This window comes from Aquila chrysaetos, chromosome 9, assembly GCF_900496995.4.
Source record: "Aquila chrysaetos chrysaetos chromosome 9, bAquChr1.4, whole genome shotgun sequence".
NCBI lineage: Eukaryota > Metazoa > Chordata > Aves > Accipitriformes > Accipitridae > Aquila > Aquila chrysaetos.
Window position 1 is genome coordinate 25,716,155 of NC_044012.1, and position 24,267 is coordinate 25,740,421.

General features: G+C 52.5%; 6 protein-coding genes across 6 annotated transcripts; all 6 read left to right on the plus strand.

Annotated features, from left to right (window-relative positions):
- The first annotated feature begins 4,426 nt into the window (after positions 1-4,426).
- On the plus strand, positions 4,427-5,501 carry LOC115345950 (feather beta keratin-like). The gene is made up of 2 exons (XM_030025497.1): positions 4,427-4,470; positions 4,740-5,501. The coding sequence occupies exon 2, from the start codon at positions 4,762-4,764 to the stop codon at positions 5,056-5,058; it is 297 nt and encodes a 98-aa protein (XP_029881357.1). The 5' UTR covers positions 4,427-4,470; positions 4,740-4,761; the 3' UTR covers positions 5,059-5,501.
- Positions 5,502-8,073: 2,572 nt separating this feature from the next.
- LOC115346605 (feather beta keratin-like) lies at positions 8,074-9,218 on the plus strand. The gene is made up of 2 exons (XM_030026762.1): positions 8,074-8,132; positions 8,458-9,218. The coding sequence occupies exon 2, from the start codon at positions 8,479-8,481 to the stop codon at positions 8,773-8,775; it is 297 nt and encodes a 98-aa protein (XP_029882622.1). The 5' UTR covers positions 8,074-8,132; positions 8,458-8,478; the 3' UTR covers positions 8,776-9,218.
- A 2,572-nt stretch (positions 9,219-11,790) lies between these two features.
- Positions 11,791-12,935, plus strand: LOC115345934 (feather beta keratin-like). The gene is made up of 2 exons (XM_030025465.1): positions 11,791-11,849; positions 12,175-12,935. The coding sequence occupies exon 2, from the start codon at positions 12,196-12,198 to the stop codon at positions 12,490-12,492; it is 297 nt and encodes a 98-aa protein (XP_029881325.1). The 5' UTR covers positions 11,791-11,849; positions 12,175-12,195; the 3' UTR covers positions 12,493-12,935.
- Positions 12,936-15,507: 2,572 nt separating this feature from the next.
- On the plus strand, positions 15,508-16,460 carry LOC115345972 (feather beta keratin-like). The gene is given in 3 exon segments (XM_030025532.1): positions 15,508-15,566; positions 15,892-16,185; positions 16,187-16,460. Coding segments are annotated over 2 exon segments (297 nt in total). The 5' UTR covers positions 15,508-15,566; positions 15,892-15,912; the 3' UTR covers positions 16,211-16,460.
- Positions 16,461-19,228: 2,768 nt separating this feature from the next.
- LOC115345951 (feather beta keratin-like) lies at positions 19,229-20,373 on the plus strand. Its single transcript, XM_030025498.1, has 2 exons — positions 19,229-19,287; positions 19,613-20,373. Exon 2 carries the CDS (start codon positions 19,634-19,636, stop codon positions 19,928-19,930), a length of 297 nt encoding a protein of 98 aa, XP_029881358.1. The 5' UTR covers positions 19,229-19,287; positions 19,613-19,633; the 3' UTR covers positions 19,931-20,373.
- Positions 20,374-22,238: 1,865 nt separating this feature from the next.
- Positions 22,239-23,383, plus strand: LOC115345952 (feather beta keratin-like). The gene is made up of 2 exons (XM_030025500.1): positions 22,239-22,297; positions 22,623-23,383. The coding sequence occupies exon 2, from the start codon at positions 22,644-22,646 to the stop codon at positions 22,938-22,940; it is 297 nt and encodes a 98-aa protein (XP_029881360.1). The 5' UTR covers positions 22,239-22,297; positions 22,623-22,643; the 3' UTR covers positions 22,941-23,383.
- The last annotated feature ends 884 nt before the right edge of the window (positions 23,384-24,267 follow it).

Consider the following 24,267-nt stretch of genomic DNA (forward strand, 5'->3'; position numbering starts at 1 on the left):
CCAAACAGCTGACTGCTAAGACTGTCTGCTGCAAAATTATACCGCCTGTGTGAGGGTAGGATCCAGCTTCACTGGAGTATAGAAGTACTAAAATTAAGGAGCAAAGAAAAACAAATTCCTTCTCCCTATATATCAGGTAATGTGAACTCACTCTCTCTAAGCATGCAGGTTCCTTGGGTATGGCCAATGACAGAGGTCACTAAAGTAATAGCCATGATCTTTGATATTGCTTCATACAGAGCTTACTGATTCCCTGTAATCCCTTCTCTGACATCCCCATGACTCTGGCTTCGGAGCTAGGTGAGCTGTGAGAGACATCCAGGGAGACAGAATTAAAAAGAAGTCACCCAAACCACTCCTGCTTTACAGCGAAAGTGAAGGTTCGCTTCCACTGAAAAATGATGAGATTTTGGTTGCCAAAGCCACGATGCCTCAAAGGATATAGATTTTTAGAAATAATTTGCCTTGAAAATGAGGCATCTCAGAGCTATTCTAAATTTGAAGCCAGAAGCAACTAGCAGTTTTGAAAGTCTGTTTGTGCTTTCCAAGCAGTGCACTCCAGCTCTCAGTCCATCTGTCTTCCGTCCTTATGAGTACCACAGCTAAGTATGATTTGAGGGGAAAGATGACTGGGGAACAAGAACATCAGACTGATGACAGGCAGCCTACTAAAACTGCTAGCAGTTGTGCCATTGAAGAGGGGCTGGCCCTTGAAATACACTCACAGAAAGGGAAAATAATCTGTCACTGAGATGACTTTTATCCTTAGAAAAAATTGATTAAAATTATAAGGCTTTACCCTTCATGGTAGAAAACATTGCAGTGACATACAAACCCATGGAATGGAGTTTATTTGCATTTACTGGGATCCAGGGTCACCCGAGACTGTAAGTGGTGAGTCGGATCTAATATGAATGCTGTGTAGGGGAAAAAAAAAACACATTATGAGGCCAGGAATCATGACCTGATTACGAGCTGATTAGTGGAATGACATACGTGACTTTGATCTGTTTATCTGAAAGGGATATTATTTCTCAATTCATGGGTGTCTGAAGCCAATACCACACTTTAAGTATAATAACACAGCACTCTGAATATATAAATCATTAATGAATACTTGTGATATGACATTTGATCCAAGGAGAAGGTAGAGCTTCCTGATAAGAGTTACTACCCTAGGGATCCCTCCAACACACCTCATAATTTAGGAGGGATTTACAGAGAAAAATTTCTACTGCTCTATTAGAGAAGCAAACAGGCAGCAGGTAAATATGTCCAGACAGGAAATCTGTCTCTAGGGAAGGGCAGATCTCAGGGTATGCAAGACACTTTCCCTGACTATCTTGTCGTGTGGGCTGACAGGCATGGCTTTTGACACAACAGCCCAAAGATGAGCTATGTGGGGACAAAAAAGTCTTTGTCATCCTTGGTGGCTGCAGCTTTTCACCCTGTTTCTTACTGGCAGACCCTTTAATCAGGCTTGATGCCCAAATAAGCATCTAAGGGACCAACCAAAGCTTGAGTGCAGAATGACACTTTATCTATCAGAAAGGGTTAGGATGGCCAGAAATGTCCCTTTCTAAAGAATAAGAAACAAAATACCAATTTCTGTCTAGACAGCACATTGAAACAGAAATGATTACACCATACCAGGCTTTTCAGTGCAATAAAGTGTCATGGTAAGTCTCAGACCCTTCCTGGTCTAGCCTGAAGGAGCTCACTTACAGTGGTATCACTGGATATGAATTTTCGTTATGAATCTGGAGCAGATGTATGGCTCTAGCGCTGCAGGTAGGCAACTTAGTCTTCTCCTAGTAGAGCTGAGGAAATTATTTTTCACTGAGAAGAACATGCTGTGAAAGACAAAGGGAGAGGAGAAATAACTTAGGATTTGTATAAAACATATTTTTGTGGTAACAGCAGGGGCAGGCACAGAGCTTGTGGTAGCAGGCTAATGCTTGAGGAAGTGGATGGTTTGTGTTCGTGACTTCCAAAAAACCCCATATTCCAACCTTATTTTGTTGTCCAGTGCTGCTGCATTATATAGTCACAAGAATTTAGGTAGCTGTGGATCTGCTCCCGAAGTTTTATAAAAGGTTATTATTATCACACACACAAAACTACTTTTTAATGAAAAAATTAATAACCCTGGTTTCTGATGCTATTAAATATTGCCTGCTCAGGGAGTAACTGTGACTCGCAAATTTAAAGTGATGTTATTATCCAAGTGACATAACTATTTAAATTTTGTCATATACTTGCAATATTTACATAGTATATACACTTTGTATGTCTCAACCATTAATGAATATTTGGGATTAACTTTCAAGTTCTTTCCTTTAAAGAAGCCAAAGGAGAAGCTTCAATATTGTTATACAGCCCTAAGGATCTGCAGACAGACACACCTCAGTGACTTCTAAATATGTAATGGAGGTAAATGAAAGATCAAGATTCTGATGTTGCTAGGTAGAAAACATTAAGTGAAATATACTGTTTTGAATGAAAGAATATTTTATATAAACATTTCCATTAATCCTGGAATTGATCACTTATTCCACCTCAGTGGTTACCACAGGATGCTTTCCCAATGAATTTGATTTTTCTCTGAACTGAATTCTTAATAAAAATAAAATCACAAATCTGTGTGTGATGTTTTGTAGGAACTCTGCTGGGTGGATAATTTTATACCTTCACAGTCAATTTAATTCTTGTTTTGCTGTAGTCATGATGTACTAGGATCTGTTTTAACAAATGAAATTAAACATTTCTCTCTTCAGAAACATTTCATGCAATGGTGTAAAAATTTAAGCTTCAGACGTTCTTCATTGTTATTCATTTGGTTAGCCAAAATTACCAACTCAAATTATTTGAATGTAGTATAAATGATTGCTTGCGACACCACCTGAATGAAGCATTTGGTTTTCTGGTTTTGGGTATGGTAATAAATCAACTGAAATTATGTGTCCAAGCAATTGCATGGATGCCATCTTCTCATGTGTTCTCAATTGCTTTAATTTCTTTCCTACAGCAGAGTTGTCTGAATACTCTAAGTGGACATTCTGGATACCAAATTGTTATGCCAGTACATAAAACCTTAGCATATTACACCCCTAATTAGACTAAGGAAACAACTTGTCCAATGGGCCATATCCAATACCAGATGCTGGACAGTATGTTTCCACTGAGAAATACTTTGTAGAATGATTCTGGTTTGCTTTAAAAAACGCCACCAATTTGCTGTGCTGAATTCCTAAGTCAGCATCTCTCAACACCTGCAGCACTTTTCCCATTGAGTTTCATCTCAAACATTTAATGGGATGTTTTTGTATGTTGTACTATCAGAGTCTTCACTGCTGTCAGTACACGGATGATTCCAAGTCCTGTTGTGAGAAGTGTTTTTTCAGTACTTCATAGGCGTCTGGACTGTCCGATGTTGCACAATGGATTTTAATTGATATCTTGAATGTACAATTCCATTTCTGGCCGGGTAGAAACAGCGGACCGGTCTAACGCATTGTCCTTGCACAGTTTGAACATGAGTCCATAAAGTCTGAAAGTTTTCAGTCTCAGCTTGGTGAGATAATACTCAGTCTGACTGATGTCAAGGAAGGATTCTCCTTACAAGTAGTTGCTCCATTTTCCGACTCCATGTAAAAACATAAGATATCCTCCAAACAGACCTCAGCTTACTATTGGAGGAAGGGAAGGAAAAAATACTCTTGGAGGCTTAACAGAAATTGCTCCGTGGGCCAAGGGGCAAATTATTTCTAAAAATGGCTTGAAGTGTTAAGTTGGCTTGGAAGAACACACTTTTTAAAACGTTTTGATGGTACCATGTTGTGTGTTGGGAATTAAAAGTAGTAGGAGGTAACAACACTAAACATTTGCTACTATGCAGGGTATGTGACCTAATTAGGCTTTAATCTAAAAAAACATTTGACTCTCAGTGAGAGATTCAAGCTAGATATGTGGCACAATCCTAAGAAAAAGGGAAAAATATCTGGAAGTATATTTGTGCAAAACATGCGAATTTTCCAATTATGTAACTAATTAAGATCAGTCTCACATCATTCTAATTTGGCCCTGTGAAAGATAAGCCAGAAACTAAAATGACAGAGGAGGAAAAATACAATGCTTTCCAAGCAGATCACCATAAACGTCTATATTACCTGAATCAACAGTGATGTTCATGGAATTGATTTGATCTCTAATCATGTCACACACAACAAGGCTCTCGGGTGGAATGGGCATGCCCTTAGAAAGGAAATGGGAAAGGACCATTGCAAGTACCAAATCAAAGCCTACTTCAGTAGTAGGTAGCGTTTTCCATGCAAGATGAGCTTGTTGCTAAACACATTGCATGCACAAGGAGTGACTCTGGGCCCCGAGCAGTCTGGACCAGTATAAAAGCCAGTCCTACAGCAGGCTTCCTCATCCACTTCTCTTGCCTTCTCCTCCTTGGTGAAGAAGGTAAGTAGCAAGTGCCCTCATCTGATTCTCTTCTTAGACCATATTGTCTTTTTTGTCCTCAGTGAGAGCCTTCCTCCTTTGTCATGTTCCAGACCCTCACCTCCTTGCCACACTGCAGAGGTAGGAGGTCTTGGGCTTTCTTTGCAGGGAAGCAGGACTCATCAGTCTCCCCTCCTCCCTGCTCCCCAGACTGTGCCTTTGCTCTTGCCGAGCAGGCTGTCAGGCTGCGCCTCACATGCTGCCTCTGCTTTCCCTGCCCTCTCTCCCAGGTGCACCTCCCCCCCCGCAGCCATGTCCTGCTACGACCTGTGCCGTCCCTGTGGCCCAACCCCGCTTGCCAACAGCTGCAACGAGCCCTGTGTCAGGCAGTGCCAGGACTCCCGGGTGGTGATCCAGCCCTCTCCCGTGGTGGTGACCCTGCCCGGACCCATCCTCAGCTCCTTCCCCCAGAACACCGCTGTGGGATCCACCACCTCCGCTGCTGTTGGCAGCATCCTGAGTGAGGAGGGAGTGCCCATCAACTCCGGGGGCTTTAACCTCTCTGGCCTTGGTGGCCGCTACTGTGGCAGAAGGTGCCTGCCCTGCTAAAGCCGGGCTGGGCGTCCAGTGAGTGCATCGACCAGGAAGCCCAAAGCCGGGTGCCGGACCGAGGATGGAGCTGCTGGCCAGGGTTTCCAGGGGGCTTGAGCACCCTCGTGCCCTCCCGCAAAGGAGGGAGGGAAGCAAGGTGCCAGCCTGTGCTGCCTGGAAAGACGGCCAGCTGTTGTCTTCTCCTTCGCCTGCTTTCTTCTCCGCATCATGAGTCCCTGTTGTCTCCTGCTGTCCTGTGCCACGGGTTCATCCTGAAGCAAGTTGAGAGGGGCCCTGCTCATCACCCTCTCCCCCTGTGTGTGGGAGGAAGACGTGTGTCCCATTGCTGTGAAGGGGTGCCTGACTGTCAGCTGCCCTTGTAGCAGCCTGGACCGGGTGCCTTCCAGCACGCACAGCTTTGTTTCACTCTTTAGACTCATTAAAGTTTATGCTGCATTGTAGCTTGAGTCTCCTCATGTCCCTTCCCTCCTGGGATGGCCAGCCACGCTGTTCAATGGGAAATCACAGAATCACAGCATGATTGGGGTTGGCAGGGACTTCTGGAGGTCATCTCGTCCAGTACCCTGCTCGAGGAGGTCAACCTAGAGCCACTTGCTCTAGCTCCAGATGGCTTTTGGATATCTCCAAGGATGGAGAGTCCATAATCTCCCTGGGCAACCTGTTCCAGTGTTTGGTGACCCTCACAGTGAAAGAGTGTTTCCTGACATTCAGATGGAGCTTTCTGTGTTTCCTTTTGTGCCCATTGCCTCTGGTCCTTTCAATGGGCAGCACTGAAAAGACCCTAACTCCTTCCTCCTTGCACCTTCCCTTCCGGTATTTAAATACATCAATGAGCCCCAACCCGCCCCCAGCCTGCTCATCCCAGCTCTCAGTCTTTCCTCATGCGTGCGACGCTCCAGTCCCTTAGTCATCTGCGTGGCCTTTCATTTGACTCTCCCCACTATGTCCATGTCTCTCTCGCACTGAGGAGCCCAGAACTGGACACGGTACTCCCGCTGTGGCCTCATGAGTGCTGAGTGAAGGGGAAGGATCAACTCCCTCAACCTGATGGAGATACTTTGTCTAAAGCAGCCCAGGGTACAATACTATGCTGCATAAGCAAATGTGATCCCATACAGGGTAAAGGGGTGGCTGAAACGATGTGGTGCACTTGTATCCTTTTGAGGGACTGAGAGTGGGTGTCCCACTGAAATGGTCACCTGGAGGGGACTGTCCTTTACATGTGACAAAGCCTTCCCAAAGTCACCCACATCCCTCTGTCCCAAACGCCAGACTTGTTGTGTCTCTCAGCAAACCCCTGCCATGCTTTCCACGGCTCCAAGACGTGTCTGGTGTGTTGACAGATGCGCAAGGAGTTGTATCTCTTCACTTCTGCCCCCAGACCGTCTCTTTGTGTCCCCAGCTCCCTTTCTGAAGTATTCAGCAATGTGGCCAGAGCGGCACAGTCACTGCTTGGGAGTTTACATGACGTGTGGCCCATGACACTGAAGTGAGGGCATTTAGCAAGCCCTTCTCCGTCCCTTGCGCACTGGAGGAAGGAAAGAAAGAAACCTGCAGGGTGCAGCCATTGTGTCTTCCTGCCTTTCTGCCCTGAACTGCAAGACCACCGACATCAGGGAGGGAAGTAACCTTGCTTGTGTGTAAAGTTGTCATGTAGTTGGTGACGTAGGAGAGGACAAGGTGCCTATCCTTTCCTCCCACATCCTCTAGTCTTCCACAGGTGACGTTTTGCCCCGTGTCTCCCAGCCTCCCAGTCCTGCTTCACGTAGAGCGAGGGGCATCTCTTGTGCTGCCCCATATGCTGTGGGAACCCCCACGGTGCCTTTCCCCATAGCTAAAGCCCTGTCTTCCCTGAAAGACAGCTGCTGCTAGCAAAATCCCAGTGCCCTGCTGTGCAGGAAGGCCCTCAGGAAATGCACCCTCCATCAACACCCATAAGCCATGCTGAGCTGACAGCAGAAGCACGGTGGGGCGAAAACATTGTACCGGGGCGGGTGGAGAGCATCTGCGGCACGTGATCAGAGAGGGTAGGGTGCAGCAGGGCACTGGAGCCTTTGGGCAGACCCTCACCATAGGTGCTGACTGTGGGACTAGCATGGGCCAGTGGGAAACTCACGTCTGAGAGTGCTGAGATGCTTGGGAAGAGGAAACAGATATCCTGATGTCTACTCGCTTCCAGCGTGTTCCTGCTGACGTTCCCAGACTGTGAGTACTTGTGATGAGTTTTGATGTCTCATGGAAAGCTTTCCAGGCTTGTTGCAGTGTCTGTTGTTGAGTCAGTGTGTAGGCTCAAAGAAGAAGTGTTTGGCAGTCTTGGGGATGAAGAAGGAACCGTTGGGAAGCCCCAGCACTGACCTTTGGTGGTGGTGGGGGCAGGGAGCAGACTTAGCATGTGTTGGAGGGGAGTGTCTCTGCTTCTCAAACATCCTTCTCCTGTTGACTGGAGGCTCTCCAGAGAAGCTAAGGACGAGCAAAGAGCATACGAATTTCTCTTGATGTTAAATTGCTGAGTCTAAAACCTTACAGGGTATCCAAGGTGACTGGGAAGTTTATGCCTAACTTTGATGGAGTTAGGTATGAGGTTACGCAATGGATATGTTGACTCCCGTCACAGAAAATTCTTTTTAAGTCTGGCCTTGTATTTTAGGACTGCCAGAAGACATGCCCCGTTCATTATGAGAACGCTGAAAGTGAGGCCCTGGAGGGCAAGGGGATGGCATCACTTGGCAAGGTGGGACAGTCGTCATCACAGGCTGCACCATCTGCCTGTGCTGACGTGTCATTTCCCCTGGAAACGTTTTGGCCTCTAATACTGTCACTTGAAAGGAGCCTGTGTGGCTGAATGGGCATGTCACGAAGAGGGAAATGAAAAGGCAGCGTTGCAGGGAACACAAGCAGTGTCCCCATTGCTGTAATTGTGATGCTTTGCATGCAAGATGAGCTTGTTGGCAAACACATTACATGCGCAAAGAGTGCCTCTGGGCCCCGAGCAGTCATGACCAGTATAAAAGCCAGTCCAACAGCAGGCTTCCTCATCCACTTCTCTTGCCTTCTCCTCCTTGGTGAAGAAGGTGAGCTGCAACCGCCTTTGCCTTTTTCTTCTCTTTCTCCTTTTCCTCTTTGTCTTCCGGCCTCAACCGAGTCTTTGCCTCAGCACAGCTGTTGCTGAGAGCCTTGCTACTCGATCTGCTCCTGGTGTCCCTGTTCTTCTTGTTCTCCAGTGGGGGGAGGTGGGAGAAGGTCTTGGGCTTTCTTTGCAGGGAGGGGAGCCTTGGGGACCAGGGCTCTTTAACCTCCCTTCCTCCCTGCTCCCCAGACTGTGCCTTTGCTCTTGCCGAGCAGGCTGTCAGGCTGCGCCTCACATGCTGCCTCTGCTTTCCCTGCCCTCTCTCCCAGGTGCACCTCCCCCCCGCAGCCATGTCCTGCTACGACCTGTGCCGTCCCTGTGGCCCAACCCCGCTTGCCAACAGCTGCAACGAGCCCTGTGTCAGGCAGTGCCAGGACTCCCGGGTGGTGATCCAGCCCTCTCCCGTGGTGGTGACCCTGCCCGGACCCATCCTCAGCTCCTTCCCCCAGAACACCGCTGTGGGATCCACCACCTCCGCTGCTGTTGGCAGCATCCTGAGTGAGGAGGGAGTGCCCATCAACTCCGGGGGCTTTAACCTCTCTGGCCTTGGTGGCCGCTACTGTGGCAGAAGGTGCCTGCCCTGCTAAAGCCGGGCTGGGCGTCCAGTGAGTGCATCGACCAGGAAGCCCAAAGCCGGGTGCCGGACCGAGGATGGAGCTGCTGGCCAGGGTTTCCAGGGGGCTTGAGCACCCTCGTGCCCTCCCGCAAAGGAGGGAGGGAAGCAAGGTGCCAGCCTGTGCTGCCTGGAAAGACGGCCAGCTGTTGTCTTCTCCTTCGCCTGCTTTCTTCTCCGCATCATGAGTCCCTGTTGTCTCCTGCTGTCCTGTGCCACGGGTTCATCCTGAAGCAAGTTGAGAGGGGCCCTGCTCATCACCCTCTCCCCCTGTGTGTGGGAGGAAGACGTGTGTCCCATTGCTGTGAAGGGGTGCCTGACTGTCAGCTGCCCTTGTAGCAGCCTGGACCGGGTGCCTTCCAGCACGCACAGCTTTGTTTCACTCTTTAGACTCATTAAAGTTTATGCTGCATTGTAGCTTGAGTCTCCTCATGTCCCTTCCCTCCTGGGATGGCCAGCCACGCTGTTCAATGGGAAATCACAGAATCACAGCATGATTGGGGTTGGCAGGGACTTCTGGAGGTCATCTCGTCCAGTACCCTGCTCGAGGAGGTCAACCTAGAGCCACTTGCTCTAGCTCCAGATGGCTTTTGGATATCTCCAAGGATGGAGAGTCCATAATCTCCCTGGGCAACCTGTTCCAGTGTTTGGTGACCCTCACAGTGAAAGAGTGTTTCCTGACATTCAGATGGAGCTTTCTGTGTTTCCTTTTGTGCCCATTGCCTCTGGTCCTTTCAATGGGCAGCACTGAAAAGACCCTAACTCCTTCCTCCTTGCACCTTCCCTTCCGGTATTTAAATACATCAATGAGCCCCAACCCGCCCCCAGCCTGCTCATCCCAGCTCTCAGTCTTTCCTCATGCGTGCGACGCTCCAGTCCCTTAGTCATCTGCGTGGCCTTTCATTTGACTCTCCCCACTATGTCCATGTCTCTCTCGCACTGAGGAGCCCAGAACTGGACACGGTACTCCCGCTGTGGCCTCATGAGTGCTGAGTGAAGGGGAAGGATCAACTCCCTCAACCTGATGGAGATACTTTGTCTAAAGCAGCCCAGGGTACAATACTATGCTGCATAAGCAAATGTGATCCCATACAGGGTAAAGGGGTGGCTGAAACGATGTGGTGCACTTGTATCCTTTTGAGGGACTGAGAGTGGGTGTCCCACTGAAATGGTCACCTGGAGGGGACTGTCCTTTACATGTGACAAAGCCTTCCCAAAGTCACCCACATCCCTCTGTCCCAAACGCCAGACTTGTTGCGTCTCTCAGCAAACCCCTGCCATGCTTTCCACGGCTCCAAGACGTGTCTGGTGTGTTGACAGATGCGCAAGGAGTTGTATCTCTTCACTTCTGCCCCCAGACCGTCTCTTTGTGTCCCCAGCTCCCTTTCTGAAGTATTCAGCAATGTGGCCAGAGCGGCACAGTCACTGCTTGGGAGTTTACATGACGTGTGGCCCATGACACTGAAGTGAGGGCATTTAGCAAGCCCTTCTCCGTCCCTTGCGCACTGGAGGAAGGAAAGAAAGAAACCTGCAGGGTGCAGCCATTGTGTCTTCCTGCCTTTCTGCCCTGAACTGCAAGACCACCGACATCAGGGAGGGAAGTAACCTTGCTTGTGTGTAAAGTTGTCATGTAGTTGGTGACGTAGGAGAGGACAAGGTGCCTATCCTTTCCTCCCACATCCTCTAGTCTTCCACAGGTGACGTTTTGCCCCGTGTCTCCCAGCCTCCCAGTCCTGCTTCACGTAGAGCGAGGGGCATCTCTTGTGCTGCCCCATATGCTGTGGGAACCCCCACGGTGCCTTTCCCCATAGCTAAAGCCCTGTCTTCCCTGAAAGACAGCTGCTGCTAGCAAAATCCCAGTGCCCTGCTGTGCAGGAAGGCCCTCAGGAAATGCACCCTCCATCAACACCCATAAGCCATGCTGAGCTGACAGCAGAAGCACGGTGGGGCGAAAACATTGTACCGGGGCGGGTGGAGAGCATCTGCGGCACGTGATCAGAGAGGGTAGGGTGCAGCAGGGCACTGGAGCCTTTGGGCAGACCCTCACCATAGGTGCTGACTGTGGGACTAGCATGGGCCAGTGGGAAACTCACGTCTGAGAGTGCTGAGATGCTTGGGAAGAGGAAACAGATATCCTGATGTCTACTCGCTTCCAGTGTGTTCCTGCTGACGTTCCCAGACTGTGAGTACTTGTGATGAGTTTTGATGTCTCATGGAAAGCTTTCCAGGCTTGTTGCAGTGTCTGTTGTTGAGTCAGTGTGTAGGCTCAAAGAAGAAGTGTTTGGCAGTCTTGGGGATGAAGAAGGAACCGTTGGGAAGCCCCAGCACTGACCTTTGGTGGTGGTGGGGGCAGGGAGCAGACTTAGCATGTGTTGGAGGGGAGTGTCTCTGCTTCTCAAACATCCTTCTCCTGTTGACTGGAGGCTCTCCAGAGAAGCTAAGGACGAGCAAAGAGCATACGAATTTCTCTTGATGTTAAATTGCTGAGTCTAAAACCTTACAGGGTATCCAAGGTGACTGGGAAGTTTATGCCTAACTTTGATGGAGTTAGGTATGAGGTTACGCAATGGATATGTTGACTCCCGTCACAGAAAATTCTTTTTAAGTCTGGCCTTGTATTTTAGGACTGCCAGAAGACATGCCCCGTTCATTATGAGAACGCTGAAAGTGAGGCCCTGGAGGGCAAGGGGATGGCATCACTTGGCAAGGTGGGACAGTCGTCATCACAGGCTGCACCATCTGCCTGTGCTGACGTGTCATTTCCCCTGGAAACGTTTTGGCCTCTAATACTGTCACTTGAAAGGAGCCTGTGTGGCTGAATGGGCATGTCACGAAGAGGGAAATGAAAAGGCAGCGTTGCAGGGAACACAAGCAGTGTCCCCATTGCTGTAATTGTGATGCTTTGCATGCAAGATGAGCTTGTTGGCAAACACATTACATGCGCAAAGAGTGCCTCTGGGCCCCGAGCAGTCATGACCAGTATAAAAGCCAGTCCAACAGCAGGCTTCCTCATCCACTTCTCTTGCCTTCTCCTCCTTGGTGAAGAAGGTGAGCTGCAACCGCCTTTGCCTTTTTCTTCTCTTTCTCCTTTTCCTCTTTGTCTTCCGGCCTCAACCGAGTCTTTGCCTCAGCACAGCTGTTGCTGAGAGCCTTGCTACTCGATCTGCTCCTGGTGTCCCTGTTCTTCTTGTTCTCCAGTGGGGGGAGGTGGGAGAAGGTCTTGGGCTTTCTTTGCAGGGAGGGGAGCCTTGGGGACCAGGGCTCTTTAACCTCCCTTCCTCCCTGCTCCCCAGACTGTGCCTTTGCTCTTGCCGAGCAGGCTGTCAGGCTGCGCCTCACATGCTGCCTCTGCTTTCCCTGCCCTCTCTCCCAGGTGCACCTCCCCCCCGCAGCCATGTCCTGCTACGACCTGTGCCGTCCCTGTGGCCCAACCCCGCTTGCCAACAGCTGCAACGAGCCCTGTGTCAGGCAGTGCCAGGACTCCCGGGTGGTGATCCAGCCCTCTCCCGTGGTGGTGACCCTGCCCGGACCCATCCTCAGCTCCTTCCCCCAGAACACCGCTGTGGGATCCACCACCTCCGCTGCTGTTGGCAGCATCCTGAGTGAGGAGGGAGTGCCCATCAACTCCGGGGGCTTTAACCTCTCTGGCCTTGGTGGCCGCTACTGTGGCAGAAGGTGCCTGCCCTGCTAAAGCCGGGCTGGGCGTCCAGTGAGTGCATCGACCAGGAAGCCCAAAGCCGGGTGCCGGACCGAGGATGGAGCTGCTGGCCAGGGTTTCCAGGGGGCTTGAGCACCCTCGTGCCCTCCCGCAAAGGAGGGAGGGAAGCAAGGTGCCAGCCTGTGCTGCCTGGAAAGACGGCCAGCTGTTGTCTTCTCCTTCGCCTGCTTTCTTCTCCGCATCATGAGTCCCTGTTGTCTCCTGCTGTCCTGTGCCACGGGTTCATCCTGAAGCAAGTTGAGAGGGGCCCTGCTCATCACCCTCTCCCCCTGTGTGTGGGAGGAAGACGTGTGTCCCATTGCTGTGAAGGGGTGCCTGACTGTCAGCTGCCCTTGTAGCAGCCTGGACCGGGTGCCTTCCAGCACGCACAGCTTTGTTTCACTCTTTAGACTCATTAAAGTTTATGCTGCATTGTAGCTTGAGTCTCCTCATGTCCCTTCCCTCCTGGGATGGCCAGCCACGCTGTTCAATGGGAAATCACAGAATCACAGCATGATTGGGGTTGGCAGGGACTTCTGGAGGTCATCTCGTCCAGTACCCTGCTCGAGGAGGTCAACCTAGAGCCACTTGCTCTAGCTCCAGATGGCTTTTGGATATCTCCAAGGATGGAGAGTCCATAATCTCCCTGGGCAACCTGTTCCAGTGTTTGGTGACCCTCACAGTGAAAGAGTGTTTCCTGACATTCAGATGGAGCTTTCTGTGTTTCCTTTTGTGCCCATTGCCTCTGGTCCTTTCAATGGGCAGCACTGAAAAGACCCTAACTCCTTCCTCCTTGCACCTTCCCTTCCGGTATTTAAATACATCAATGAGCCCCAACCCGCCCCCAGCCTGCTCATCCCAGCTCTCAGTCTTTCCTCATGCGTGCGACGCTCCAGTCCCTTAGTCATCTGCGTGGCCTTTCATTTGACTCTCCCCACTATGTCCATGTCTCTCTCGCACTGAGGAGCCCAGAACTGGACACGGTACTCCCGCTGTGGCCTCATGAGTGCTGAGTGAAGGGGAAGGATCAACTCCCTCAACCTGATGGAGATACTTTGTCTAAAGCAGCCCAGGGTACAATACTATGCTGCATAAGCAAATGTGATCCCATACAGGGTAAAGGGGTGGCTGAAACGATGTGGTGCACTTGTATCCTTTTGAGGGACTGAGAGTGGGTGTCCCACTGAAATGGTCACCTGGAGGGGACTGTCCTTTACATGTGACAAAGCCTTCCCAAAGTCACCCACATCCCTCTGTCCCAAACGCCAGACTTGTTGCGTCTCTCAGCAAACCCCTGCCATGCTTTCCACGGCTCCAAGACGTGTCTGGTGTGTTGACAGATGCGCAAGGAGTTGTATCTCTTCACTTCTGCCCCCAGACCGTCTCTTTGTGTCCCCAGCTCCCTTTCTGAAGTATTCAGCAATGTGGCCAGAGCGGCACAGTCACTGCTTGGGAGTTTACATGACGTGTGGCCCATGACACTGAAGTGAGGGCATTTAGCAAGCCCTTCTCCGTCCCTTGCGCACTGGAGGAAGGAAAGAAAGAAACCTGCAGGGTGCAGCCATTGTGTCTTCCTGCCTTTCTGCCCTGAACTGCAAGACCACCGACATCAGGGAGGGAAGTAACCTTGCTTGTGTGTAAAGTTGTCATGTAGTTGGTGACGTAGGAGAGGACAAGGTGCCTATCCTTTCCTCCCACATCCTCTAGTCTTCCACAGGTGACGTTTTGCCCCGTGTCTCCCAGCCTCCCAGTCCTGCTTCACGTAGAGCGAGGGGCATCTCTTGTGCTGCCCCATATGCTGTGGGAACCCCCACGGTGCCTTTCCCCATAGCTAAAGCCCTGTCTTCCCTGAAAGACAGCTGCTGCTAGCAAAATCCCAGTGCCCTGCTGTGCAGGAAGGCCCTCAGGAAATGCACCCTCCATCAACACCCATAAGCCATGCTGAGCTGACAGCAGAAGCACGGTGGGGCGAAAACATTGTACCGGGGCGGGTGGAGAGCATCTGCGGCACGTGATCAGAGAGGGTAGGGTGCAGCAGGGCACTGGAGCCTTTGGGCAGACCCTCACCATAGGTGCTGACTGTGGGACTAGCATGGGCCAGTGGGAAACTCACGTCTGAGAGTGCTGAGATGCTTGGGAAGAGGAAACAGATATCCTGATGTCTACTCGCTTCCAGTGTGTTCCTGCTGACGTTCCCAGACTGTGAGTACTTGTGATGAGTTTTGATGTCTCATGGAAAGCTTTCCAGGCTTGTTGCAGTGTCTGTTGTTGAGTCAGTGTGTAGGCTCAAAGAAGAAGTGTTTGGCAGTCTTGGGGATGAAGAAGGAACCGTTGGGAAGCCCCAGCACTGACCTTTGGTGGTGGTGGGGGCAGGGAGCAGACTTAGCATGTGTTGGAGGGGAGTGTCTCTGCTTCTCAAACATCCTTCTCCTGTTGACTGGAGGCTCTCCAGAGAAGCTAAGGACGAGCAAAGAGCATACGAATTTCTCTTGATGTTAAATTGCTGAGTCTAAAACCTTACAGGGTATCCAAGGTGACTGGGAAGTTTATGCCTAACTTTGATGGAGTTAGGTATGAGGTTACGCAATGGATATGTTGACTCCCGTCACAGAAAATTCTTTTTAAGTCTGGCCTTGTATTTTAGGACTGCCAGAAGACATGCCCCGTTCATTATGAGAACGCTGAAAGTGAGGCCCTGGAGGGCAAGGGGATGGCATCACTTGGCAAGGTGGGACAGTCGTCATCACAGGCTGCACCATCTGCCTGTGCTGACGTGTCATTTCCCCTGGAAACGTTTTGGCCTCTAATACTGTCACTTGAAAGGAGCCTGTGTGGCTGAATGGGCATGTCACGAAGAGGGAAATGAAAAGGCAGCGTTGCAGGGAACACAAGCAGTGTCCCCATTGCTGTAATTGTGATGCTTTGCATGCAAGATGAGCTTGTTGGCAAACACATTACATGCGCAAAGAGTGCCTCTGGGCCCCGAGCAGTCATGACCAGTATAAAAGCCAGTCCAACAGCAGGCTTCCTCATCCACTTCTCTTGCCTTCTCCTCCTTGGTGAAGAAGGTGAGCTGCAACCGCCTTTGCCTTTTTCTTCTCTTTCTCCTTTTCCTCTTTGTCTTCCGGCCTCAACCGAGTCTTTGCCTCAGCACAGCTGTTGCTGAGAGCCTTGCTACTCGATCTGCTCCTGGTGTCCCTGTTCTTCTTGTTCTCCAGTGGGGGGAGGTGGGAGAAGGTCTTGGGCTTTCTTTGCAGGGAGGGGAGCCTTGGGGACCAGGGCTCTTTAACCTCCCTTCCTCCCTGCTCCCCAGACTGTGCCTTTGCTCTTGCCGAGCAGGCTGTCAGGCTGCGCCTCACATGCTGCCTCTGCTTTCCCTGCCCTCTCTCCCAGGTGCACCTCCCCCCCGCAGCCATGTCCTGCTACGACCTGTGCCGTCCCTGTGGCCCAACCCCGCTTGCCAACAGCTGCAACGAGCCCTGTGTCAGGCAGTGCCAGGACTCCCGGGTGGTGATCCAGCCCTCTCCCGTGGTGGTGACCCTGCCCGGACCCATCCTCAGCTCCTTCCCCCAGAACACCGCTGTGGGATCCACCACCTCCGCTGCTGTTGGCAGCATCCTGAGTGAGGAGGGAGTGCCCATCAACTCCGGGGGCTTTAACCTCTCTGGCCTTGGTGGCCGCTACTCGTGGCAGAAGGTGCCTGCCCTGCTAAAGCCGGGCTGGGCGTCCAGTGAGTGCATCGACCAGGAAGCCCAAAGCCGGGTGCCGGACCGAGGATGGAGCTGCTGGCCAGGGTTTCCAGGGGGCTTGAGCACCCTCGTGCCCTCCCGCAAAGGAGGGAGGGAAGCAAGGTGCCAGCCTGTGCTGCCTGGAAAGACGGCCAGCTGTTGTCTTCTCCTTCGCCTGCTTTCTTCTCCGCATCATGAGTCCCTGTTGTCTCCTGCTGTCCTGTGCCACGGGTTCATCCTGAAGCAAGTTGAGAGGGGCCCTGCTCATCACCCTCTCCCCCTGTGTGTGGGAGGAAGACGTGTGTCCCATTGCTGTGAAGGGGTGCCTGACTGTCAGCTGCCCTTGTAGCAGCCTGGACCGGGTGCCTTCCAGCACGCACAGCTTTGTTTCACTCTTTAGACTCATTAAAGTTTATGCTGCATTGTAGCTTGAGTCTCCTCATGTCCCTTCCCTCCTGGGATGGCCAGCCACGCTGTTCAATGGGAAATCACAGAATCACAGCATGATTGGGGTTGGCAGGGACTTCTGGAGGTCATCTCGTCCAGTACCCTGCTCGAGGAGGTCAACCTAGAGCCACTTGCTCTAGCTCCAGATGGCTTTTGGATATCTCCAAGGATGGAGAGTCCATAATCTCCCTGGGCAACCTGTTCCAGTGTTTGGTGACCCTCACAGTGAAAGAGTGTTTCCTGACATTCAGATGGAGCTTTCTGTGTTTCCTTTTGTGCCCATTGCCTCTGGTCCTTTCAATGGGCAGCACTGAAAAGACCCTAACTCCTTCCTCCTTGCACCTTCCCTTCCGGTATTTAAATACATCAATGAGCCCCAACCCGCCCCCAGCCTGCTCATCCCAGCTCTCAGTCTTTCCTCATGCGTGCGACGCTCCAGTCCCTTAGTCATCTGCGTGGCCTTTCATTTGACTCTCCCCACTATGTCCATGTCTCTCTCGCACTGAGGAGCCCAGAACTGGACACGGTACTCCCGCTGTGGCCTCATGAGTGCTGAGTGAAGGGGAAGGATCAACTCCCTCAACCTGATGGAGATACTTTGTCTAAAGCAGCCCAGGGTACAATACTATGCTGCATAAGCAAATGTGATCCCATACAGGGTAAAGGGGTGGCTGAAACGATGTGGTGCACTTGTATCCTTTTGAGGGACTGAGAGTGGGTGTCCCACTGAAATGGTCACCTGGAGGGGACTGTCCTTTACATGTGACAAAGCCTTCCCAAAGTCACCCACATCCCTCTGTCCCAAACGCCAGACTTGTTGCGTCTCTCAGCAAACCCCTGCCATGCTTTCCACGGCTCCAAGACGTGTCTGGTGTGTTGACAGATGCGCAAGGAGTTGTATCTCTTCACTTCTGCCCCCAGACCGTCTCTTTGTGTCCCCAGCTCCCTTTCTGAAGTATTCAGCAATGTGGCCAGAGCGGCACAGTCACTGCTTGGGAGTTTACATGACGTGTGGCCCATGACACTGAAGTGAGGGCATTTAGCAAGCCCTTCTCCTCCGTCCCTTGCGCACTGGAGGAAGGAAAGAAAGAAACCTGCAGGGTGCAGCCATTGTGTCTTCCTGCCTTTCTGCCCTGAACTGCAAGACCACCGACATCAGGGAGGGAAGTAACCTTGCTTGTGTGTAAAGTTGTCATGTAGTTGGTGACGTAGGAGAGGACAAGGTGCCTATCCTTTCCTCCCACATCCTCTAGTCTTCCACAGGTGACGTTTTGCCCCGTGTCTCCCAGCCTCCCAGTCCTGCTTCACGTAGAGCGAGGGGCATCTCTTGTGCTGCCCCATATGCTGTGGGAACCCCCACGGTGCCTTTCCCCATAGCTAAAGCCCTGTCTTCCCTGAAAGACAGCTGCTGCTAGCAAAATCCCAGTGCCCTGCTGTGCAGGAAGGCCCTCAGGAAATGCACCCTCCATCAACACCCATAAGCCATGCTGAGCTGACAGCAGAAGCACGGTGGGGCGAAAACATTGTACCGGGGCGGGTGGAGAGCATCTGCGGCACGTGATCAGAGAGGGTAGGGTGCAGCAGGGCACTGGAGCCTTTGGGCAGACCCTCACCATAGGTGCTGACTGTGGGACTAGCATGGGCCAGTGGGAAACTCACGTCTGAGAGTGCTGAGATGCTTGGGAAGAGGAAACAGATATCCTGATGTCTACTCGCTTCCAGTGTGTTCCTGCTGACGTTCCCAGACTGTGAGTACTTGTGATGAGTTTTGATGTCTCATGGAAAGCTTTCCAGGCTTGTTGCAGTGTCTGTTGTTGAGTCAGTGTGTAGGCTCAAAGAAGAAGTGTTTGGCAGTCTTGGGGATGAAGAAGGAACCGTTGGGAAGCCCCAGCACTGACCTTTGGTGGTGGTGGGGGCAGGGAGCAGACTTAGCATGTGTTGGAGGGGAGTGTCTCTGCTTCTCAAACATCCTTCTCCTGTTGACTGGAGGCTCTCCAGAGAAGCTAAGGACGAGCAAAGAGCATACGAATTTCTCTTGATGTTAAATTGCTGAGTCTAAAACCTTACAGGGTATCCAAGGTGACTGGGAAGTTTATGCCTAACTTTGATGGAGTTAGGTATGAGGTTACGCAATGGATATGTTGACTCCCGTCACAGAAAATTCTTTTTAAGTCTGGCCTTGTATTTTAGGACTGCCAGAAGACATGCCCCGTTCATTATGAGAACGCTGAAAGTGAGGCCCTGGAGGGCAAGGGGATGGCATCACTTGGCAAGGTGGGACAGTCGTCATCACAGGCTGCACCATCTGCCTGTGCTGACGTGTCATTTCCCCTGGAAACGTTTTGGCCTCTAATACTGTCACTTGAAAGGAGCCTGTGTGGCTGAATGGGCATGTCACGAAGAGGGAAATGAAAAGGCAGCGTTGCAGGGAACACAAGCAGTGTCCCCATTGCTTTAATTGTGATGCTTTGCATGCAAGATGAGCTTGTTGGTAAACACATTACATGCGCAAAGAGTGCCTCTGGGCCCCGAGCAGTCATGACCAGTATAAAAGCCAGTCCAACAGCAGGCTTCCTCATCCACTTCTCTTGCCTTCTCCTCCTTGGTGAAGAAGGTGAGCTGCAACCGCCTTTGCCTTTTTCTTCTCTTTCTCCTTTTCCTCTTTGTCTTCCGGCCTCAACCGAGTCTTTGCCTCAGCACAGCTGTTGCTGAGAGCCTTGCTACTCGATCTGCTCCTGGTGTCCCTGTTCTTCTTGTTCTCCAGTGGGGGGAGGTGGGAGAAGGTCTTGGGCTTTCTTTGCAGGGAGGGGAGCCTTGGGGACCAGGGCTCTTTAACCTCCCTTCCTCCCTGCTCCCCAGACTGTGCCTTTGCTCTTGCCGAGCAGGCTGTCAGGCTGCGCCTCACATGCTGCCTCTGCTTTCCCTGCCCTCTCTCCCAGGTGCACCTCCCCCCCGCAGCCATGTCCTGCTACGACCTGTGCCGTCCCTGTGGCCCAACCCCGCTTGCCAACAGCTGCAACGAGCCCTGTGTCAGGCAGTGCCAGGACTCCCGGGTGGTGATCCAGCCCTCTCCCGTGGTGGTGACCCTGCCCGGACCCATCCTCAGCTCCTTCCCCCAGAACACCGCTGTGGGATCCACCACCTCCGCTGCTGTTGGCAGCATCCTGAGTGAGGAGGGAGTGCCCATCAACTCCGGGGGCTTTAACCTCTCTGGCCTTGGTGGCCGCTACTGTGGCAGAAGGTGCCTGCCCTGCTAAAGCCGGGCTGGGCGTCCAGTGAGTGCATCGACCAGGAAGCCCAAAGCCGGGTGCCGGACCGAGGATGGAGCTGCTGGCCAGGGTTTCCAGGGGGCTTGAGCACCCTCGTGCCCTCCCGCAAAGGAGGGAGGGAAGCAAGGTGCCAGCCTGTGCTGCCTGGAAAGACGGCCAGCTGTTGTCTTCTCCTTCGCCTGCTTTCTTCTCCGCATCATGAGTCCCTGTTGTCTCCTGCTGTCCTGTGCCACGGGTTCATCCTGAAGCAAGTTGAGAGGGGCCCTGCTCATCACCCTCTCCCCCTGTGTGTGGGAGGAAGACGTGTGTCCCATTGCTGTGAAGGGGTGCCTGACTGTCAGCTGCCCTTGTAGCAGCCTGGACCGGGTGCCTTCCAGCACGCACAGCTTTGTTTCACTCTTTAGACTCATTAAAGTTTATGCTGCATTGTAGCTTGAGTCTCCTCATGTCCCTTCCCTCCTGGGATGGCCAGCGGAGCCGTCCAGGGGAAATGTTATACCGTGGAGGGGAAAAGGGTGGGTGGGTAAGGGCCAATGCTGGACCTCTCTCGTGCATGGAGGGGCTGAGTACCCTCAAGGGCTCTGGTCATTGGAAGAGTACATGGGGCAGTGGAGGGGTGTGTGGTACTGCCTGAGTATGGAAAAGGTGGCCAGGAGCTGCCCTAAGGGAGATGAGATCAACAGGCGAGGTTGGATACTGGCTTCCAGTTGATGAGGCAAGCCATTGACCTGCTGGAAGACATTTCTGTGCAGGCTAACGCCCACCTGCCCAAGGCTGCGATCGCATGTTACCAGTTGCAACGTGTCCTTGCCCTTCTGTCCTCCAAGCACTTCTTCCAAACCCTGGAACTGGAGGGAGTCCCAAGGGAGTTGAAGGGACAGGTGGCAGCAAGGGCAACTCTGTATAAGGGAGATGTGAGCCCTCTGCTAGATTTTGGCACAGCGGGGATGCGTCGATCATGGGTGAGTAAAATAGGTAGGGGAGGGGAACGGACACACAGGGATCGTCCATCCTCAGTTGAAAGTGATGGGTAGCATTGCTGACACGTCCTGGAAAGTCTGCAAAGTTCAAGAACGGAGCAGGAAAAGCATCTTTGCCCCCAGCAGAGCAGTCTTGTGGTCAGAAGCATTAGGTGCTGTGGAGTCCTTCTGTGTGTGTCACTGTGTCCTGAAGGGACGTGAGTCTGGAGCAGATGTGCTGCAAATCCTCCAGAAACCCCACTCAGCTGCTGTGCAGGCTGTGCCTGGAGAGGTCCCGAGCAGTGATCCTTTTGTCCCTCCAACCGGGCCTCAAGCTGTGGAGTGGTACCCCGCCAGCTGCTCTGTTCTCAGTCCCTCCTTCCCATGCCCTTCTCCTCCACAGGCAATGCTTTGGTCCTGCTGCTCTTGTCGTGCTTCTGGAGAGTAGGAGGCACCTCTTGTGCCGTGCTCCTCCGACTGTCCTTGCCAAGACTCGTGGAGCCTGCTTGCTGCTGAGCAGGGTTGGGTGTCCTGTGGAAATCCTGCCACGTGTTTGGTCTTGCCTGGTGTGGCAGCAGTCTGGATGGCCAAAGTAGAAGTTGTGGCAAAGACACAGAAGTCGTGGCAGGAAGAAGGACGTGTGTCGATGGGCCAGCATGTGCCTCGGTCACTGCGGTGCCTCCAACTTTGCCAGCGGTCTCCAGCAAAGAGCGTTGGGAGGGGAACAGCCTTCATTCTTAACCACTGGTAGTCTGCTGCTTAAGGCAGGTAGGGATGAAGGAGAGAAAGAAGATGGCAAAAGAGGCAGGCAAACTTCTGCCGAGATCAAAGCTCAATGTCAGAGAGAGAGCAGGGGTGCCCTGCCTAGAAAGGCGATGCCTAATACAGTGTGAGTGAGCACAGCATGAGAGAGCGAGCGACTGATGGTGCCGTCCGTCCCCTGCATGTGGGTGTCCAGGCTGAAAGCCTCAGGGTTAGGAGGAGACCTGCCCCATTCATCAGGAAACACTTTAAAGTGAGGCCCTGGAGGGCAAGGGACTAGCATCACCTGGCGGGGTGGGACACTCCTCATCACTGCCTGGATCATCTGCCTGTGCTGGCGTGTCATTTCCCCTGGAAACGTTTTGGCCTCTAATACTGTCACTTGAAAGGAGCCTGTGTGGCTGAATGGGCATGTCACGAAGAGGGAAATGAAAAGGCAGCGTTGCAGGGAACACAAGCAGTGTCCCCATTGCTGTAATTGTGATGCTTTGCATGCAAGATGAGCTTGTTGGCAAACACATTACATGCGCAAAGAGTGCCTCTGGGCCCCGAGCAGTCATGACCAGTATAAAAGCCAGTCCAACAGCAGGCTTCCTCATCCACTTCTCTTGCCTTCTCCTCCTTGGTGAAGAAGGTGAGCTGCAACCGCCTTTGCCTTTTTCTTCTCTTTCTCCTTTTCCTCTTTGTCTTCCGGCCTCAACCGAGTCTTTGCCTCAGCACAGCTGTTGCTGAGAGCCTTGCTACTCGATCTGCTCCTGGTGTCCCTGTTCTTCTTGTTCTCCAGTGGGGGGAGGTGGGAGAAGGTCTTGGGCTTTCTTTGCAGGGAGGGGAGCCTTGGGGACCAGGGCTCTTTAACCTCCCTTCCTCCCTGCTCCCCAGACTGTGCCTTTGCTCTTGCCGAGCAGGCTGTCAGGCTGCGCCTCACATGCTGCCTCTGCTTTCCCTGCCCTCTCTCCCAGGTGCACCTCCCCCCCGCAGCCATGTCCTGCTACGACCTGTGCCGTCCCTGTGGCCCAACCCCGCTTGCCAACAGCTGCAACGAGCCCTGTGTCAGGCAGTGCCAGGACTCCCGGGTGGTGATCCAGCCCTCTCCCGTGGTGGTGACCCTGCCCGGACCCATCCTCAGCTCCTTCCCCCAGAACACCGCTGTGGGATCCACCACCTCCGCTGCTGTTGGCAGCATCCTGAGTGAGGAGGGAGTGCCCATCAACTCCGGGGGCTTTAACCTCTCTGGCCTTGGTGGCCGCTACTGTGGCAGAAGGTGCCTGCCCTGCTAAAGCCGGGCTGGGCGTCCAGTGAGTGCATCGACCAGGAAGCCCAAAGCCGGGTGCCGGACCGAGGATGGAGCTGCTGGCCAGGGTTTCCAGGGGGCTTGAGCACCCTCGTGCCCTCCCGCAAAGGAGGGAGGGAAGCAAGGTGCCAGCCTGTGCTGCCTGGAAAGACGGCCAGCTGTTGTCTTCTCCTTCGCCTGCTTTCTTCTCCGCATCATGAGTCCCTGTTGTCTCCTGCTGTCCTGTGCCACGGGTTCATCCTGAAGCAAGTTGAGAGGGGCCCTGCTCATCACCCTCTCCCCCTGTGTGTGGGAGGAAGACGTGTGTCCCATTGCTGTGAAGGGGTGCCTGACTGTCAGCTGCCCTTGTAGCAGCCTGGACCGGGTGCCTTCCAGCACGCACAGCTTTGTTTCACTCTTTAGACTCATTAAAGTTTATGCTGCATTGTAGCTTGAGTCTCCTCATGTCCCTTCCCTCCTGGGATGGCCAGCGGAGCCGTCCAGGGGAAATGTTATACCGTGGAGGGGAAAAGGGTGGGTGGGTAAGGGCCAATGCTGGACCTCTCTCGTGCATGGAGGGGCTGAGTACCCTCAAGGGCTCTGGTCATTGGAAGAGTACATGGGGCAGTGGAGGGGTGTGTGGTACTGCCTGAGTATGGAAAAGGTGGCCAGGAGCTGCCCTAAGGGAGATGAGATCAACAGGCGAGGTTGGATACTGGCTTCCAGTTGATGAGGCAAGCCATTGACCTGCTGGAAGACATTTCTGTGCAGGCTAACGCCCACCTGCCCAAGGCTGCGATCGCATGTTACCAGTTGCAACGTGTCCTTGCCCTTCTGTCCTCCAAGCACTTCTTCCAAACCCTGGAACTGGAGGGAGTCCCAAGGGAGTTGAAGGGACAGGTGGCAGCAAGGGCAACTCTGTATAAGGGAGATGTGAGCCCTCTGCTAGATTTTGGCACAGCGGGGATGCGTCGATCATGGGTGAGTAAAATAGGTAGGGGAGGGGAACGGACACACAGGGATCGTCCATCCTCAGTTGAAAGTGATGGGTAGCATTGCTGACACGTCCTGGAAAGTCTGCAAAGTTCAAGAACGGAGCAGGAAAAGCATCTTTGCCCCCAGCAGAGCAGTCTTGTGGTCAGAAGCATTAGGTGCTGTGGAGTCCTTCTGTGTGTGTCACTGTGTCCTGAAGGGACGTGAGTCTGGAGCAGATGTGCTGCAAATCCTCCAGAAACCCCACTCAGCTGCTGTGCAGGCTGTGCCTGGAGAGGTCCCGAGCAGTGATCCTTTTGTCCCTCCAACCGGGCCTCAAGCTGTGGAGTGGTACCCCGCCA

Coding starts and splice junctions, on each gene's coding strand:
- LOC115345950 (XM_030025497.1), top strand. CDS start 4,762: ATGTCCTGCTACGACCTGTGCCGTCCCTGTGGCCCAACCCCGCTTGCC.
- LOC115346605 (XM_030026762.1), top strand. CDS start 8,479: ATGTCCTGCTACGACCTGTGCCGTCCCTGTGGCCCAACCCCGCTTGCC.
- LOC115345934 (XM_030025465.1), top strand. CDS start 12,196: ATGTCCTGCTACGACCTGTGCCGTCCCTGTGGCCCAACCCCGCTTGCC.
- LOC115345951 (XM_030025498.1), top strand. CDS start 19,634: ATGTCCTGCTACGACCTGTGCCGTCCCTGTGGCCCAACCCCGCTTGCC.
- LOC115345952 (XM_030025500.1), top strand. CDS start 22,644: ATGTCCTGCTACGACCTGTGCCGTCCCTGTGGCCCAACCCCGCTTGCC.